Source organism: Lynx canadensis, chromosome C1 (assembly GCF_007474595.2).
Source record: "Lynx canadensis isolate LIC74 chromosome C1, mLynCan4.pri.v2, whole genome shotgun sequence".
NCBI lineage: Eukaryota > Metazoa > Chordata > Mammalia > Carnivora > Felidae > Lynx > Lynx canadensis.
In genome coordinates this window covers 83821068-83840948 of record NC_044310.1, presented here as the reverse complement: position 1 = coordinate 83840948, position 19881 = coordinate 83821068, and the positions used below count along the sequence as shown (strand labels likewise).

The 19881-nt window shown below is 36.6% G+C and overlaps 1 protein-coding gene across 2 annotated transcripts in view; it reads right to left on the bottom strand.

Moving 5' to 3' along the window:
- Positions 1 to 19881, bottom strand: part of SNX7 (sorting nexin 7) — a 108452-nt gene that overhangs the window by 50097 nt on the left and 38474 nt on the right. For both annotated transcript variants that reach the window (XM_030327459.1, XM_030327458.1), the window contains exons 6-7: positions 17379 to 17578; positions 14526 to 14612 (exon numbers count right to left, since the gene is read on the bottom strand). In XM_030327459.1, the coding sequence (XP_030183319.1) occupies positions 14526 to 14612; positions 17379 to 17578 (287 nt within the window). The remainder of the gene's footprint in view (positions 1 to 14525; positions 14613 to 17378; positions 17579 to 19881) is intronic.

Genomic DNA, 19881 nt, shown 5'->3' with positions numbered 1-19881 from the left:
ATGCAAGAGAAATGTTAAAGATGCAAGTGAGAGTGGAAAAAGGTGATATTTCTACATTAACATATTATTTAGTTATTAATTCTAATATTCTTAATATTAGAAAATCACACATTCATATACGTATGTGATCTTAAATGTGTATAACTAAGTTAATCTAAATGTTAAACCACAAATTTGACACTGGACAAAAACCTTGCCTTTTAGTGAGTGGTCTTTGTTGGGAAACTTGTGTCAGGGTAGCCTTACATTTGCATTTCTACATGTGATAGTGATGACCATATCTGGTGTGTGTGCACGCCCCTTTTGTATCCTCATTTATGGACTACCCATACATGATGGATCCAGCATTTCCCCTGTGAAAAGGTCTTTTAATACATTAAAGATTTGTTTTGAATGGATTTCTCTGTCCTCTTTCGTACTCATTTCAGATTAAAAGCTTCTAGATCAGAGGGTCTCCTGGTAAGGGCAGACCCTCTGGAAGTTTGTATATTTTGAAAATGTCCCATTGATCCTGAACTCTTACCTCTTCCAGGACACACTGCTATTGAGAACCATGGACACACATTAGGGAAGAAATTGTGCCTCCTTAATTCATTTCACACCCTCTTTTTACTGCGAGATAAGCAAAGCAGGTCAATTAATACCATGAAAACTGCTGGTTTGCTGTGAAATAATATTTCAACTCTCCACTAACGTTTCGAAGCAGGAGTGGCAAATAGAATTTATCACACATGCAAACTCTAACTGATATCAGTTATCTGAAGCATGTTGATAAGCATCTTTTCAAATGTTGCCCTGGAATACAGTTTTATAGCTAATATAATCTAATTGGAATACAGTTTCTAGCACACATTCTGGAGTGCTGTTTTGACAACTCCAACATGTGCAATACTGAGCCAGTAACTTTACCTCTCTGTGCCTCAGTTTTCACATTTGTAAAATGAGGAAGTAATAGTTCCTACTGCACTGTATTGTGTGAGACTTAAGTGAGATAATACAGATACAGCACTTAGAAGCACAGTAAGTGTTTAAAAAATGTTAACTATCATCATCATCATCATTTTTAGCATAACATACCGATCTGGTTAAAATAAAATTCTATATGATAATTCTTTCAAAGAAGAAAAGAAAGAATTTCAACTTTCTGAGATCATCACAACTCTGTATGTTTCAAAGTGTTTTCAAGTTGCAATTTCCAATGTATTATGAATTCCAAATATGATTTTTTGGAGGGGATAAAAGGAGAAAGTGCTAAACTCTTAAAATTCTTTTCTGTTTTGATTTTAGTAGACAATGATTGTTACTTGTCTTTAAATATTCTGAGCTTCTGCCCTACTCTCAGAAAAAAAAAAAATAGTGTTTACAAGAGACCAGGGTGTGCGGTGCCAGGTTATAGGTCTGGATCTGCTATTTAACTAGGTATATAACTGTGGACAAATCACTTAACCTTTCTTATCAAAATCTCCACTACTACCACCTTAGGTTATGACATCATCATCTTCCTACTGTACGGGGCTCAGCAGGTCTTTTTGTTTCCCATCCAGGAAACAGAGTGAGCATTTGAAAGCACCTACAGGTTGTTCCTTTTCCTTTCTCTTCCTGAACAATTCTGTCCTGAAACTTATTTGGTGGGATAGAGCAAAGGTGGTGTCCATGCTGATGGAGGAAGGGAGACAAAGTCATGGTGGCCCAGAGCAGGATATCAAAGCATCTGCAACATGACGAGGCAGTCCCTGCAAAAAGTAGTCTGGAATCGGAAGTAACAGCCCAGTCAGGTTGAGGAGGGTGCCTTATTGCGGGGGAAGAGGAGGGCCGGCATGAGGAAACAGAATCCTAGAGTGTAAAGATGCTCTTGCATGGGTGTGGCCCAGCATACGGTGAAAAAAAAAAAAAAACAAGCGGAGTGAGGTACTTAGGAAAGAAGATGCCATGTGAGATTGGTTACAAACAAGGGATTGATCAAATAAGTAGATACCTGAAGGATAATGGGAACCTGTTTCTCATTGTCAGAAAGGGGACTACAAATAAGGATAGAATGAAAACTAGAGTGAATGCTTATGATACCGAATTTTAATTGGAGGCATTGGTATGAATTGTTTTCAATATATATAATTAGACAAATAAATACAGATCTAAAACTTGGGGGGGGGTGCACCTGGGTGGCTCAGTTGGTTAAACACCCGACTTCGGCTCAGGTCACGATCTCATGGTTCATGGGTTCCCACATCAGGCTCTGTGCTGACAGCTTGGAGCTTGGAGCCTGCTTCAGATTCTGTGTCTCCCTCTCTCTCTCTGCCCCTCCCCCACTCACATTCTGTCTGTCTCTCTCAAAAATAAATAAATGTTAAAAAAAATTTTAATGTGTGTCATTATACAAAGATATATTCCCTATCTCTATCAACTCAGGTCTTGGAATTAGTGACACCTCAATAGCAACAAACATATCTAACGCCAAGATCCTGTATTCTAAATATAATTTTTTCCACTAAAAGTAACCAAGGCTTGTTAGAGAAAAGGTTGATTCCAGGGCTGGGGCAAGAAAAGTACATAGAGAGGCTGAAATGTCTTGTTGTATGAGAAAGAATGATGGGAACGTGTCAAAAGGGGAAAAAAAAAACAGCTTGAAGATTGCCCTATTAGCCAAACTGGGTGCAGTCTGCGTGTCAAAATACACAGTGACAGTAACAGGCCCACTGACTAACACAGAATACCACAAACACACACACAACACACACACATGTGAATCAACTGGAAGTTTAAAGTATGATAAGGAATAGTGTAATAATATAGTCTCAAAGTAGCTCCGCACAAAATGTTTATTACTTACAAAGGGAAAGGAGTGCAGAGCCTCAGCAGACATCACCTTAATCAAGTGATCAAAGAGGACATCATCATTAATGGGCCAAATAAGAATCCTATGCCACCTGACAGAGATCAATGGACAGGCCACAGCTTCACTTGAGCTATATTCCTGTCAAAGACTGATAACTTAAATCTAATCCTAAAGAAAAACCAAACAAGTTGGTATTGGAGGTGTACTACACAATAACTTGCCTCTAGGGTGTAATGGTCATGAGAGTCACAGAAAGATTAAAGAACTGCTCCAGACTGAAGAAGACATGTAACTAGATGCTGTCAACAACATTATAAAACACTGGCAAAATTTGAATGGCATCTGAGCATTAGATGAGAGTCATGTTTCAATGATAATGTATGCATATTGCTAGTTGTATTATGGCTACGTAGAAGAGTTTCCTTGTTTGTGAGAAACATGGACCATCAAGGAGTCATGAGTATAAGGATTGCAAAGTACTTTCCAATGGTTCAAGGGGAAAAAAAAAAAAAGATATTTGAGCTGTACTTGCAACTTATCTTTAAGTCTGTCAAATAAATCAAGATTTTAAAAATTCCAAATTTAAGAGCACAGGACATTTCACATCATAAGTATTCCCTGCTTGGAACTTCTCGGTGGCTCTCGCGGCGACTAGAATAAAACCCAAGACCTAAGTTTTCTTACCCTGCTTTTTCAGTCCTCATTTCCAGACATTGCTATATTCCAGCTACACTAGCTATGACTATGCTCCTGGAACATGCAGGGCTCATTCCCATTTCAGAGCTTTGCATGGATTCTTCTTCTTGGAACACTAGTGTCCAGATCTTGGAAAGATTGGTCCTTTTCAGCATCTAGCTGTCCTTTCAATGTTACCTTTCAGAAAGGCCTTCTCTTCTCTTCCTTGTATCTCTATCACATCACCCAGTTTTATTCTCTTCATAATTTATTTATTATTAAATAAGCTAAATGTATTTAATTTGTTTATTAAACTATCAAAATCATTTATTATTTTTTCTTTTATTGTCAGTACCTCTCAATTAGACCATAATTACCTTTAGGATAAGGGGCTTTGTCAGTCTGTCACTGCAATTTCTCCACAGCCAAGTGCTTGGACAGGGAGGCAGCTAGTAACTCTCGGCTGATTGGCAATCTAGTCCTTGATTTTCTCATCTATAAAATGGGAATAAACTACTACCTACCTTATCGTGTTGTACATTGAATAATACATGCAAATGATTAACACAGTGCCTGGCACACAATAGGTACCATATAGATGTCAAATATACTTACACAAGGGAAAACACCAATTTGGATCTAGAACCTCTTTGAAAGTCCAGTAAGTATCTCCCCCTAAATTTACTGCCCTGTTGTCTATGATTTAATAGCGAGAAGATGCTTACTTTTCAAAGCCTAGAAATATAACAAATCAAAATGCACTTAATTTAGTGATAACAGCACTGCGCTGGAAGAAAAAACTATTGGTTCTATTCTTTGTGGAAATATATATATATTTTTTATTTTCAGAAGTGCCATTTAAATGATTCATACTTTGAATAATATGCTTTATGATACCATTATATATTCCCTAACATATTATTCTTTTATACTTTCTTCCTCTAACTTACCAAAATTTTTACTGACACAAGCTCTAGATTTACAAACATTAATTCATCTTCAAAACAATTTTCTTCAAAGTAAGCATTATTTCTGCATGTTCATGGATAAAGAATAATTAATGTCTGATTAAGGTCACAAGTTAAGTAAAAGTGAATCAAAGCCCTCTCCAGGCTTCAGACTCCCAGTGTGTTATTGCTCTAAGCATAATCAAATATTTATTGAGTGCCCAGGCAGGGCCGGGAGTGAAAGAGATATGTAAGACAGACCCTTAGGACACATTTCTTATTAACAAAAAGCCTAAATTAAAAGGAAATTGAATCTACTTTGAGTTTCTATATGGGACAGCTGTTTAAACTATTATATCTATGGTGGGCAGAACTCCACAAACAAAACCACAAACCCACAAGGGCACCATAAGTAGAATTTCTTAAATCCTGAGAAGAAATGACTAGAATTTTAAATCACTTCTCTTACTTATCCATTTGTTACTTTTTCTGTTGCGGTTAAGACAGTGGGGGGAAACATGTTCCTGGAGAAAGACACAGAGCTAACAATCTTCCTTTAGAAAATCATCCACAACAATGTTACACTGCCTCTGTTTTTCTACAGTCTTCCATTGTCTCTACCCTCCTTCCACCCTCACCCACCACAAACATACACAAGCCTTATTCATCAAGACTGTAAGTTTATGTGTTCTTTTTTCAAATAAGTAAACATTAATATGCAATACATTCCTTAAGCGAATTTCATAGGTAAAAATTCTGGAAATAATACAAGTTTTTCACTTCACCTCCAAGTATCTCCTAATTTTCTGAGTAACAGTTAACGTGAGTCAGTGATTAAGTTTGTATTCACAACAGACATGCTGGTGTTTGTGGATCCCCCCCCAAAAAAAATAACTAAAAATGTTTTTTTTTTTGGTTGCATATATATTATAAAAATGTGTTGATTTTTGAGGTGATTTGAAATACTTTACCTCTAGTCCTTATTTATTAATACGCTTCTCATCTGTGCCATATTAGATTTGAGATGGCTTCAAAATGTTTTCTCTACAACTAGCTTAAACACAGTAAGAAGATAAAGGCATTAGTATAAAGGGAAAATAAGAGTAGGGAAAAGCCATGGTAAAGCCTGGGTAAGGTTGACACACAAAAGGCACAGTTACTTGCTAGAGAGAAGTGGATCTGAATTGGGGCTGTCAATAGCCTATGGTAAAAAGTGGGATAGGATCAGGTATAAAACCCAAGATGTGTATATGCTGAAAACAAGCTAATGGCTGAGGAGAAATTAGATCCTCTTTTGCTGATGCTGAGACATAAATGAAACTTTTCTCAAGAATCCTCATAAATGAAAAATAAAATGTAGTTAGTGCTATTGACATTTATCATAAAGTATTTGTGGTTCTTCTTAGAATGTTCCACGTTATAAATAAATGGCATAACATCAGGTATAGGTTAGTTAAAATAATTCTATGGAGTCCAAAACACAACTTGTTGATAGTCTGTACAAATTTAGATACATTTTAAAGTATCTATTCAATTACCTAGAGTGACTAGGTGGGGCCAGTGAGAGCAGTCACTTTTTAGCCCAAGCTAATTGCTGCCTCTTTAAAAAAAAATTTTTTTTTTTACTGTTTATTTATTTTTTAAGAGACAGAGAGACAGAGCATGAGCAAGGGAGGGGGAGGGGTAGAGAGAGAGGGAGACACAGAATCTGAAGCAGGCTCCAGGCTCTGAGCTATCAGCACAGAGCCCGAGGAGGGGCTCGAACTCACAAACTGCGAGATCATGACCTGAGCTGAAGTCAGACACTTAACCCACTGAGCCACCCAGGTGCCTCCCATATACATATATATACACATGTATATATGTGTATATATATATATGTATGTGTGTATATATATATATGTATGTACATATATGTACATGTGTATATATGTATATATATATGTGTGTGTGTGTGTATATATATATGTATATATATATATATATATATATATATATATATTACATTGTGAAGGTCTCAGAAGCAAAATTATAGCTACCAGTTACACTTTGATCTAGAAGAACAAAACACAATGTCTACTTGAAAGAAAGTTCTTCTAATATTGCTTATAAAAATATTTACAATCTAACACTAATTAGGCACGGGGCTAAGAGTTTTCAAATGCAGATTTAAGAACACTCCAGGGAAGATATTCCCCACAACTGTTATAGTTGAGGAAATTAAGGCAAGGAGAGTGTAAGTAACTTGCCTAAAATGACACAGGCACACAGCGTGTGGGTGAAATCACATGAAACTCTGCAACCAGGTTTAAGAAGACCTCATATTAAATACTTTGCAGAGACAGCTCTACTTAAAAGTGGCAGGAGCATAAAAAACAAATGACAGAGGGGAAAAGTAGTATGGCAGAATTTCTAATGGAGATCCTAGGCTCAACAGACTCTTATTGATAGGGTAGACACGCCGTTTTACCATTGAATTAAATATCCATTAGCATCCTTTACAAGTTTATATAAATAGGAGTACATGTTTCTCCCCCACCCCACTCAAACCAATGATGCCCTGAATGAGAGGCCTGCCAATGAACGTACAGAGGGAGAGGAATGCTAGGTACTGCCTGGTACTTTGTTCTGGGAGGAGAGGCTGCTGAGGGCCTTCTTGATTACATAGCCTCACCTATTCTCCCATCCCTAACTTCCACCCAGCTGTGGTATACTACTCCAACATGTCCCACACTGTATATTTGTGGCACATGCTTATTAGTTGTTTACCCAGAATCAATGCTGCACTCCTCTTCTTACTACCTGAAAGGGCCCCAGTTTTTTCAGGTACTTGCATCAGTAGGCATACTGTTGCTTATCTAAGTCAGTTCTGATGGCTACATTCCCACTCCAAGTAACTGACTTGATCATGGATTTTTCACAACTCTGGCCAGGAAGAAATGAGGACAAGTCTGTTGGATGCCTTCTAGAATAAATTATAAAATGAATACACAAGAAAAAAGTCCCTTTTCCTTCCACTGGACAGTGTCGTGTCTTTTACCACTGGAGGAGTGTGGTATGTGTACATTTGTGTTCCTGCATGTATGGGAGAGACACACGCATAGAGGCAAACAGCCAAAAAAGAAGGACAGAGAGGAAGTGAGATGCTAAGAAATGAGGCATATAGAAAGGAATAAATTTGTAAAAAGGTCAGGGGAGAGAGGTAAGACCATAAATATCTGAGAATAGGGAGAGGTGACCTCCGCTCCCCTCCCACCACAAAAAAAAAGTTATGTCAATACTGTCATCTCCTAGAAGCTTAGAGGAAAGTCAATCTTTCTCTGTGCAGCATTTAGTACACTATCAAGAACATCTGAAAATTAATAGCCACTATTTGGGGATAAGAGTAAAATACCGGTTCAAAAATAGCAAGTCATACAGAGCAAGGACCAGCTTGAATAAATTTGGTATCTGTTTGCATCTACTGAATGTGGCTATATGCAAATGCAGATCATAATGATCTTATGAAAATGCATTTTTTTTTTGCTCATATAAATATACTGCTAAACAGCTATGCCATTATATCTAGATCCAACTTTCAGATTCAATGCACATATTGCTAAATGTCAAATGTATTCATATTCATTTATATTTGAATGCTGCTTTGAGTGGAAAACTATAAATCATCCATTCAAAAATAAAAACAAAAATAAAATGGAAATGCAGCATTATTTAGCACCACAGATGAACCCTTATTTATCTTGCAGTTAAGCAGTGAAGTGAATAAGCATTTTCAAACAGAAGCTCTGACTCTGAAATCTTAATAACTAAACTGCAAAAACCACAAGTTCCTCCAAATATCTGAGTTGTCCTCATTATCTCGGTTATTGCTGTACTTTTATCTCCATAGTCAAAATTCTCTTACTTTGACTGAACAATATGTATTTCATTGAGTATCTTCTGTATTGGAGCACATAATACAACTTTCGATTTCTCTTGAAATATTTTCTTAGCTATACTTATCTTAATTATTCTCCATCAGGCTGTTTTTATAAATGCCTCATAAATGGAGAAGTGGTTAAAAAAAATTGAATGACCCTAAATAAATCTGTTGAGTTCATCTTGTTGGCTCCATCATTTACCACCAGCCAAAGCTATATAAATTCCCTTTTCTTCTCCTCACCAGCTATTCCTTCTCCGGTTTTTAATACTGGAATATGTCAAGGCTCAATCCCACTAAGTCCTGGGACCTCTTTTTTCCCCACCCATTAGCGACTTCAACAAATCTCATGCTTTAAATACTATCGGCTAACATCTGCCAAATACGTATCTCCAGCTGAATCCCTGCCTTGGCCTCTGGATTTTTATAAGGATTTTTCTATGCACCTCCTTATTCAAAATCTCCACTTGGGTATCTCATAGGCACATCAATCTTAAATGTCCAAATCTGATTTCTTCATCTTCTCCACTAAACCTGTCCCTTCTAAAGTCTTCCTTGTTTCAATTAATGCCAATTCTTACCTTCCAACTACTCAGTCCCAAAACCTTGGTATCATCCTTAGGTGCTCAGAATCCACAGTTCTCCAAATAGCAAAGAGCTCTACCTTGAGAATGTACTTAGAATCTGACCACTTCACACCATTTTCACCCTGGTCCAAGCTATCATGTGTCACTGGGATTGTAAGAGCTGGTCTCCTGCGGGGGTGTTCTCCTATCCCATGCACACACCACATACACGTTGTGTCCTATCTTTCCTAAGCACAGTAATTGTTTTATAGCTTATGTCTGAATGTGTTACTCCTCAGTTCAGTCGTCTTCCTATTTCACTGAGACCAAACCTCATGATCTGACCCCTCTGACCTCATTTCCTCCAACTCTTTCACTTGCTCATTCTATTCCAGTAACACTAGTCTCCAGGCTTTTCCTGAAACGTGCAAGCATATTTATACTTTGCACTTATTGACTCTGCCTGAAATGCTCTTCTCCCAGATATTCATATGGTTCAACATCTTACCTCTTTCAGGTTTTACTTAATCAACTTCTTGGTAGTAACTTTCCTGACCCCCAATATTAAATTGCACGATTCCCAAACACTCCCTTCTTCTCCACACTTATCACTACAAGACAGTCAACTTAAATTTTAATTAATTAGTTATTTACAATTGTCTCCATCCACTAGAATGCGGGCCTGTTTTCTTGACTGCTATATCCCCAATGCTTGCAATGGTGTCTCTCTTACAGTAGATACTCAACCACATTTGCGGATAGCTTTCATTGAGTATCTCTATCTTAAAGTTCATCTTATCATGACATAAAGTTGTAGATCTCTAATTTTTTTCTCCCTTTTATATGCTATAATTTAGTCTATAGAGCCATTATTTGCCCTAATTTTCTTTTTTTTTTTTTTTCATTTTTTTAAGTAATCTCTCTATCCAATGTGGGGGTTCAAACTCACGACCCTGAGATCAAGGGTTTTGTACTCTACCTACTGAGCCAGCCAGGCATCCTTGCCCTCCCTGCAAGCTAGCAATGTGAAGAGTCACTAACAACTTGAAACACTGGCTTCCCTCCCTTCTTAAGTGCGACAGATTCGATCTTTCACCTATATTTCTCTCAAATTTATTCTCACTGCGACTCCACTACTACCTCGTCAGTCCAGGCTCTCACCGGATCCACACTGCCCAAAGGATAAAGTCCATATTCCTCCTGCTGACAAATAGCAAGTCTCTCTTCCTATCTGACTATGCCCTTCTTTTACAGCCACATCTCATCTCCCCTGTATCTGTTCTCTATATATCAGCCTAGTTTTCTCATTTTGGCATGCTTTTTGAGCTTTTACTACTTTTCATAATACCAAGTCTGCATGAAATATGCTCCTTGCTCTCCAAGGAACAATGCTGGAGTCATTTTACAGGAGCCATCTCAAATATTACTTCTATAAAGTCATCAAAATAACAACAGCTAACAACCACTGAGTACTTACTATGATTTAAATGATTTACTTCCATTGTATCATTTAATCCTTAAACAAAATCTAATTAGAAAGGTACCACTAATTTCCCCAAATTATACATGATAAAATAAGGCTACAAGAAGGTAGGAAACATGTTGTAGGTCACAGACTTAATAATCAGATGAGCTAGGATTGGATCCTAGGTCTAATTCCAAAGCCTAAATGTCAAAAATCTAAATGAACAGCTGAATCGACCTTCGAATAGGTATTCTGAAAGTCTTTACTGAGTTTAGGTCATTTTGCAACCATTAATTTTATTGTTGTGCGAGATAAGAACTACAAACCACAAACTCTGGGATGCCTGGGTGGATCAGTCGGTTAAGCATCCAACTTTAGATTTCGGCTCAGGTCATGATCTCATGGTTTGTGAGTTCAAGCCCTACATCAGGCTCCACGGTGGCAATGTGGAGGCTGCTTGGGATTCTCTCTCTCTCTCTGCCCCTCTGCAGCTAACTCTCTCTCTCTCTCAACGTAAATAAATAAACTTAAAAAAAAAAAACTCGTGGCGCCTGGGTGGCGCAGTCAGTTAAGCGTCCGACTTCAGCCAGGTCACGATCTCGCGGTCCGGGAGTTCGAGCCCCGCGTCGGGCTCTGGGCTGATGGCTCGGAGCCTGGAGCCTGTTTCCGATTCTGTGTCTCCCTCTCTCTCTGCCCCTCCCCCGTTCATGCTCTGTCTCTCTCTGTCCCAAAAATAAATAAACGTTGAAAAAAAAAAAAAAACTCATAAACTGTAAGCTGTCACTTTACAACTACCCAGATAATGAATAAAATAATTCACTCTAAAACACTGTTTCAGTTTGCAAGAAAACACATCATTTTTGTGGGTATATTTTTGTGATAAGAAAGAGTAACAGTAATACCATTACTGTCAATTTACAGCATTTACAAAATTACAGGCAGGGTAAAAGACCAGAACCCTATTTTTGTATGCCACAAAGCCCACATAGAAGTCACCTGGTATGTCCAAAAGGACCTCTGGAATGTTACATCACTACTAATTTACTCTCCTAGTTTTTGCCCTCCTTGGTAAAACTTCATTTCACTGACCTTTTCATTGTGAGTTGCTTTGCTGGGTATGCATATAGCATCCCACCCAAAGGTGACTTTGAGGGAGCCTCTAAAGGCAACCATGGCAGGTCTCCATAGAAATGGCCCCAGGGTTGTCTCCAAAGTGGCCCTGCTTGAGTCGCCATGGTAAACAACCAGGCTAGATTGCTATATTCAGTTCTCTGCCAGGGTCGCCATGGTGACTGCAAAGGATGGCTCCTTGGAAGGACCTCACAAGGGCGCGTTTCCATGGTGACCCTATCCTGCATATTTCTAAGCAACTTCCCTTTGGTTGTTCTGTGACCAATCATGGCAGGTTCATTTTGAGAGTAACCCTGGAAGGTTTCTCCCAAAGATACCGTCATAACACACAGGGATTTGGAAGTGAGGCCTGTAAACAAACTGCTTTAAAATGTAAATGGTACCATTCATAAATCATTAAATTAGTCCTTACATGTTTTAGGAAGGATCTGTTTTGATGGCTAACAAAAAAAAAAAAAAAAAAAAAAACATTTGTAACGTCTGTTAAATGTGCCTATTTCAAATCTTCATTTAAAATATCTTACAGAATATAATGCAGATAATTAAAGTTTCAAAGTTCCCCAATCTTACAACATAGCGGATAACTAGGTAAAAAATACTTTATAGTGGATATGACACATACACATAAAATGAAATCATAAATACAGATGGATCATTAGGTTATAATGAGATATCAAGGAAATTTTTATAGAGCAAAAGACAAAATATTTGCAAGTCAAATGAAAAAAAAATGTGTTTTTTTAGTTGAGTTGGGAAAGCCTAGCCATATTTGGGCCCAAGCTATTTTTTCCTGTATTTTTGTGGTTGGAACCATCTCAACCACTCTTCCTTTCAATTTAAAATATGAATATAAACCATTCTGAACAGATGCTTGATTTTTAAGCCATTTAACTATTCTCCTGAAACTTTAAAACACTGTACTTTTTCTAGTATTTAGTCAAGGGCAAATTTTATCTAATTGCTAATTTCAGTATCTTTAAAAATTACTTAACAGGGGCGCCTGGGTGGCGCAGTCGGTTAAGCGTCCGACTTCAGCCAGGTCATGATCTCGCGGTCCGTGAGTTCGAGCCCCGCGTCGGGCTCTGGGCTGATGGCTCAGAGCCTGGAGCCTGTTTCCGATTCTGTGTCTCCCTCTCTCTCTGCCCCTCCCCCGTTCATACTCTGTCTCTCTCTGCCCAAAAATAAATAAACGTTGAAAAAAAAGAAAATTTAAAAAAAAAAAATTACTTAATAAAAAGAATCCACAGTTCAAAAGATACAATTATAATTTCTGCACATGTGCTCACTTTTTGTTCTTGCCAAGTGACTCTTTAAATTTACACACACACACACACACACACACACACACACACACACACACACACCTTATTGTGAAGAAAAGGTTAACCTTGGTTTTCCTCTTTTTTCTCCTAATCTTGAGTACTAGCTCCATTGGCTCTACATTTTCTATTATTTATTTTCTCTCTCAGATGCCATTCTCCTACTCTGTCCACTACAGCCCACCACTGCCCATTCACATTCCACTCAGGAGAATGAACTTGAGTTTGAAAAACAAAAATAGTCTAGAAAAACAAGGATATTCATAGTCCCTTCTTAGTGAAGTCTCAGTGTTCTACACAAAGTCTGAATTTGTAGAGACTTCTTGCTTTAAGCCTTCAGTGTATTTTTGTGAATCAGAGTAGTCACTGCCATTTTCATTCATTCATTTATTCACTAAATATTGATTGATTGATTGATTGATTGATTACCAAGTATAAGGCACTGTTTTAGGGGCTGAGAGCACTTCAGGGAACAAATAAAAAAATTCCTGGCTTTAAGCTGCATACATAATGGCCTGGGGGAAAGAGAAAGAAAGACAATACAAAGAAAACCAGTAAGTATGAAATCCTATCTTCTGTTAGAAAATGATTAAAGTAAGGGAGAAAATTAAAACAGAGAAGAGGGAGGCTGAGTCCCAAGCCAGGCTGGGATGGGGGCTAGGATACTACAGACAAATGGGTGGTTTCAAGAACTCCCCACTCACCTGCCATACGCACACTCAATATCATACTCATTACTGACAAAATCCTTAAATTAAAGATAAAAAGAGTAAGAAGGTCTGCTTCATACAGAACTCAGGAGAAGTTAATCAAAGTAATACTCAATTTTCCCCACATCTATACTTGCTCTCTGGGAGGCAGCAGGCTCTGAGGATGGCAAGTGATACCACCACCTCCAATCCAACTTCTGCTTCAAGAACTATATGAACTTGGGCAAGTTACTCTACCTTGAAAGCCTCTTTCTCAATTTTAAAGTGAGAAAAATAATTCCAAGCTGAAAGTAGTACCCTGAAGAGACGCAAAGACAATAAAATATAAACACTAAAATATTGTGGGTGATAATATAATGTCTGGAATTTACATGGGAACATTTCAGAAAAAAAAAGGTGAGGAAAGAGAAAGATGAAGAAAGTTGGACAACATTTTGGACATTAATGATGCCCAGTGATGGGTACACGAGTTCATCATATCACTTTTTATGTTTGAAATTTTCCATTAAAATGTATTGCAAGGAAAGGATAAAACTTGAAATCAAAGACACTTCCTCCATAAAGGTTTTTAAAATAACTAGAAAAAAGTGTATAGGAACACCGACCTACTTTATATAACCGTTTGCTTATAAAATGAGCAAAAAGTGGATTTATTTACTGAGTGCTCACTAACCTTCTGGAAAAATACTAGGCACTTTCCATACCTTCTTATAATATTCTAATTTAAAAAAATTAACTTCATACTTTACTTATCATAAGAGACAATGTAAGACAGGCAGAAAAGCATCAGTTAAACTTGTAGATTCACTGGGTATTCAATGTATAATTTGTTTTCTAGAAGAAAGTTTAGTATCATCTACTGAATCCTTAAAAGCAAGCACACAATGGAGCTTTACACAGCTAATAAACATTTTAGAAAATGAATTCTATATGAGTGTATCAAGAAACTTAAAAACTTACCAGATCAGTATCTGCCTTTTTATAGGTCAAAGCTTCCACTTTGGAATCCAGTTCTGCTTGTATTTGGTCTCTCCTTTTCATAACACCCTTCATATCAAAACACAGGGATGGAATAAGTTGTACTTTGGTTTATAATATTTTTATGAAAAAATATACATTTTAGAATATAAATGGCATCGCTTCCCAACTCATCAGTCATTTGGGGATATAATGACAAACAAATTTGTTTAATCTCTAAAAGTTAAACTGAAAGCAAGTATGTAAGAGAATTTTCTTCATAAACTTTTTATGAGTTTTCCCAATGCACATTTTACTGGAGCACTCCAGACATACACAGTTCTTCAAAAAGAGAAAAAAACAAAACAAATAATCAATCAAAAAATCAGTGGGAGCACTGAAAATATACACTATGGTGTAATCTGGTGGCAGTTGAGAGGTCACACGGGCCTCTCACCTAAAGTGTCTATAATAATTTGCAGCACACTTATTCGATTCCAAAGACAAGGTTAATTAAAGAGTTTTTAATTAAAGTGGGGAATCAGAAAACTGAAGTGTGAACTCACATTTTGAGATTTTATTTTAGCTTAAAATATATAAATATTAGTCAATTAGCCAAGCTTTTGATGAGAAATTATAGCCACTTCTCTGAGAAGAGTTCCATCCTGTTTTCTCAAATAACCATGAATTCACGTTTCGGTATCCTTAAACTTTAAAACACCCTTGTGAAGGAATTTGAGTGCAGATTTCACCTTCATCTTTTATAATGTTTGCCAGCCTTTTACAATGTGTTTCCCCTGGTGACTCATTTTTCTCCCAAGACCTGCTACTTAGGCTTTATAGACACAACGACTCTTTTTATTTGTACTCATCTTTCACAGGTTTTCAAAATATTAGTTGAAATCATAAAATTGTGATAATGAACACAAGAGGCCTAAAGAGGTTAAGGAAAAAGTTAAGCTAACTCCAGGTAAGTAAAAAATTCAAACAGAAAGGGTGAAAGTACAGCATATATGAGAAAAGCCTTTATGAGGCATAGGTCTTTCAGGTGTTTTCAGGGGAAGGGGAGAACCTACCAACAAATCAGTTGAACGGAGGCAAGATAATTTGACAGAGTATGTGGGAACTGAGAGGCAAAGGATAAAAAGCATCCTCAAAATTACTCAGTCTAGTTTTGTGCCTGGCGGAATTACTCCTAAAACACTCAAAAGAGATAAGCTTTTCTCCTGTTTTCAAAGAAATCAATAGAAAATTCAGGTAATTACTACATATCTTTTATATTTATTTCAGTGTTTCATTACCATTAATATCGGGAACCCCTTCCTATCTCTAACCCAAATGACACATACTACAATTTAGTCTCATTTATCTAAGGTCTGTTTTCATAAATATGAAGTACTGTGCTTCACATAGGTAGAAATATTTTAAGTAAGAGTTTGCTTCAGAAGACAACTAGTAAGATTACACAAGTTTAATCATTTTGTCAAGGTCTATACTTCATCATTTTAGCTCACATTGAAGAAAACATTCCAATATAAAACACAGCCAGAACTGCAATATAAATTGCTACTGATTATGCTTTAGGAGTCTACAAAGTAATATAATCAAATGAGAACCTATAAAATAATTCTTCTGGTTGCTATTATAATTTTTCCACACCTTTAATGATATATGACTTAAATTACATAATTTTCATCTTGACATAATAAAGAGAAAAACACATCTAATTAAGGGAGAAGAATATACTATTTTTAATTATACAAATCAGATCTCTTTGAACAACCACACAAGGGGGCTATCAATAATGAAGTAAAACAATGAAATGTAGCCAAGGAAATCGATGGAGACAAGGAGGAGACTCCTCAGCAGTGAAATGTTAGAGGCCTTTGGGAAGCAAGAAGTGTTTGTTTATAGAAGACCCTAATAAAGTCAAGTAACAGCAGCAACATGAAATATCTACAAAATATTTAATGACTGTGAAAGAAAAACCTAACTGTGAGAAAGAGGCAGATCTCATGCTGAAAGGCTAAGAGAGCTTTTCTTACCAAGACAGAAGCAAAATTAAAAAAAAAAAAAAAAATCCCCAAACCAAGAGTACATGAAAACAGACACGGCTCCAAATATAAATAGCAGAAGAAATGGACTATATCTGAATGCAAGTGGGCTCCTTCTCCCATTGCCACGCTAAAACACAACAACCCTGAGGGTATCAGTTTGTGCAAGGTGCTGTGAGCAGAACATAATACAGGATGAAAAACATTAACTTTGCAGATAGCATTGCTAAATCCCAAATATCTGGAAACCTTAACTTGAACTGAGGAGGTTAAATACAAAACTTTGATATAAGAGGAATAAAAGCCTTTGCAAATAGTGAAAGAAAACATTTTAACTTGAAGGATTTCTTTTTAGAAGCATCCAGAAGACAGAACAAACATCAAAATCCTACTCAAGTACTTTGTACATAATGATAGTAAATACATTGCTAAATCAAATGTACCTAGAAGGGGTAAAAGAACTCTTTCATGAAAAGAAATCTCTAAAGCACTAAAAATATTTTAAGTAAAATTTTAAAGGCTTGGAAAAATGAATCATATTCTCTATATAAATCTTGACTGAAGATGTTTCAAATCTATGTGTAATGTACATTATCGTGGCTATTGAATATTCCTGTCTTTTATTAACATATACTTCTACTTGTCATATCATTCACATAGTGAACTAATATTTATTGAGCATCTATATGCAAAGCATTCTGCAGGATGGGAAAATAGTGGTGAAAAAAACTGAAATAGAAACTACCTTTATAAAGCTTATAATCAGGTCAGGGACTAAGGTAAAAGTATAAGGTGTTCTTACCATTAACATTTCACTATAAAGCACATACTCATGTACTACAGGAAGCAGGGCCTCTGAGAGTCCACACATCCGTTTTTCAGTGGCCTTAGAGCATTTGTCAATGCAGCTGGCAATCCCTTTTAGAGTATCAACCAGATCTTCTTCTGACGCTGACCACAGAATATGAATTGGGCCATATTCTTTCATTTCATCAGAATATTCTAAAAACAAAAATTAAGCTCCTCAATTTACAGAAGTTTTAAAAATCTGTGAATTATAGACAGTAAGAAAAGACCTTATTTTTCTCATCGTGCATATGTTCTTCTATATGAACATAAGAAGATGGCTATCAACTTTCATTAAATTGGCAGCAATTCCAATCCACTCAGGTCAGTCCTTGAATGACTACTGTCTATGTGTAACCAGCAATAGCATCCTTTTTCATTCTCTAAAGTATCCTGGCTTGGAAGACAGATTATACAATCACCATATCTATCATGGAACTCTGCCTACCAAATAAACTACACCTGAGTGTCTCATAGGCAACATTACCTAGACAAGCTTGTCTTCTTTCTCCCCTTCTCCTGATTACATATCCTACCTAAGAGTAATTGTTTCCAGTGATCTCAAAGCAAAAATGGGTATCATCCTATACTCATACCTGCACAGAGCCAATCAACAGTTTCAATATTTCTTAATACTTATCTATCTATCCATCCATTCATCCATCTATTTTTCTACCTATCTACCTACCTATCTATCCTTATTTCCACTGTTATCAGCTCATCAGTGTCTGTAATGTACACTTCTGTAAGGGACTTATAACTATTCTTCCTCTTTCAATTTTTGTCACAGTATATAACACTGAAGCTTCTTAGCTAAATTAGAAAGTCCCTACATTGTCTCTCTGGGTCCAACTCTTGAGATTCTTCCTCCAAAATAGTTCAATTCAGGCCATGATAATTACTCATTCATAACTATCTCATGATTTCTCCTCATTTAAACATTACACATACCCCTTTGCCTTGCCCTTTACCATTTCTACCATTTGACAAACTACTTCTAATCCTGTAAATACTAGCACAAATACTAGTAAATACTAATACAAATAAATTCCTTCAGATTCTGTTCCAAAACATTGTATATGCTTTGTCCCCAATGAGCCGATCATAATTTTACACTTCTATTAAAGCCTATCATAATTTTATACGTGTATTATCCCATTCTATTATAATTGCTTGCATAAATCATATGCTCCTAGGCCATATGCTCCTTAAAACAGGGGCTGGGTCTCATTTTCTTTTATCTCAAAGCCTGATACAGAATGTGTTCAATAAATATTTTTGTATTAGTGAATGAACAACAAAAGACTATTCAATGCTTGATAAGCCATTAATTCAAAAATTTGTATTTCATTTCAAAATCTGAATATTTTTACACTTTTGCGTTTATAATATCATCCTTCTTTTTTTTAAAGTTTATTTATTTTGAGAGAGAGAGAGAGAGAGAGAGAGAGAGAACACATGCATGTGCAGGGGGAAGAACAGAGAGAGAGGGCAAGAATCCCAAGCAGGTTCTGTGCTGTCAATGCAGAGTCCAACACAGGACTTGATCCCAAAAACCATGAGATCATTACCTAAGCCGAAGTAAAGAGTCAGACACTTAACCAACTGAGCCACCCAGGCACCCTGATATGCTATCATCTTTCAAAGATGGCTTTTTATGGTAGAGAATGTAGAAGTAGTGAATATTTTTTCTCTAACATCCATCAAATACGATGAAATTCTCTCTATATTTAATCATCTTACTACTCATTAGAGTTAGTTGAAATCTGGCATATTCCTCCAAATTAAACTATTAAAATGTCAAAAGTTTGTATGATCAAATAAACTGAAATAGATTAAAAAAAATTAAGACACTGGAAATATCAGTTGTTACCAAATAAAGGTATCAGGTTTAATAATCACTAGAGCCTTTCCAACTGCACCCACCTAATCTAGGCCTATCCTTTGTTTTAAATAATGGCCACACTACACTAGCATTTGTAGAAAAGAAAAATGTTCTCCCTTATCTCATTTTCTCAATTTGTGTATACATAAGTGTGTACCATTGAACCTTTGTAACATACATTCATTCATTTATTTGTTTGTTTATTTAAAGTTCATTTATTTTGAGAGGCAGAGTACGAGCAGGGAAGGGGCACAGAGAGAGGGAGAGACAGAGCACAGAGCCCGATGTGGAGCTCGATCCCATGAAATGATGAGATCATGACCTGAGCTGAGATCAAGAGTTGGATGCTTAATCAGTTGAACCACCCAGGTGCCCCTACAATATTTATTTTTCCATAGAGAGCTTTTATAAAATTCTAAACTGTGCTTACACAGCTCTCTGATTACATTTGTATGCAAACACTTACTGAGTTGCACTGTTATTTGTCTATTAATATATGTCTCCCCAACTAGACTCTGAGCTCAAGGACAGGTACCAACTTACTCCTCCTTTAATCTCCAGCACAGAGAAGCAG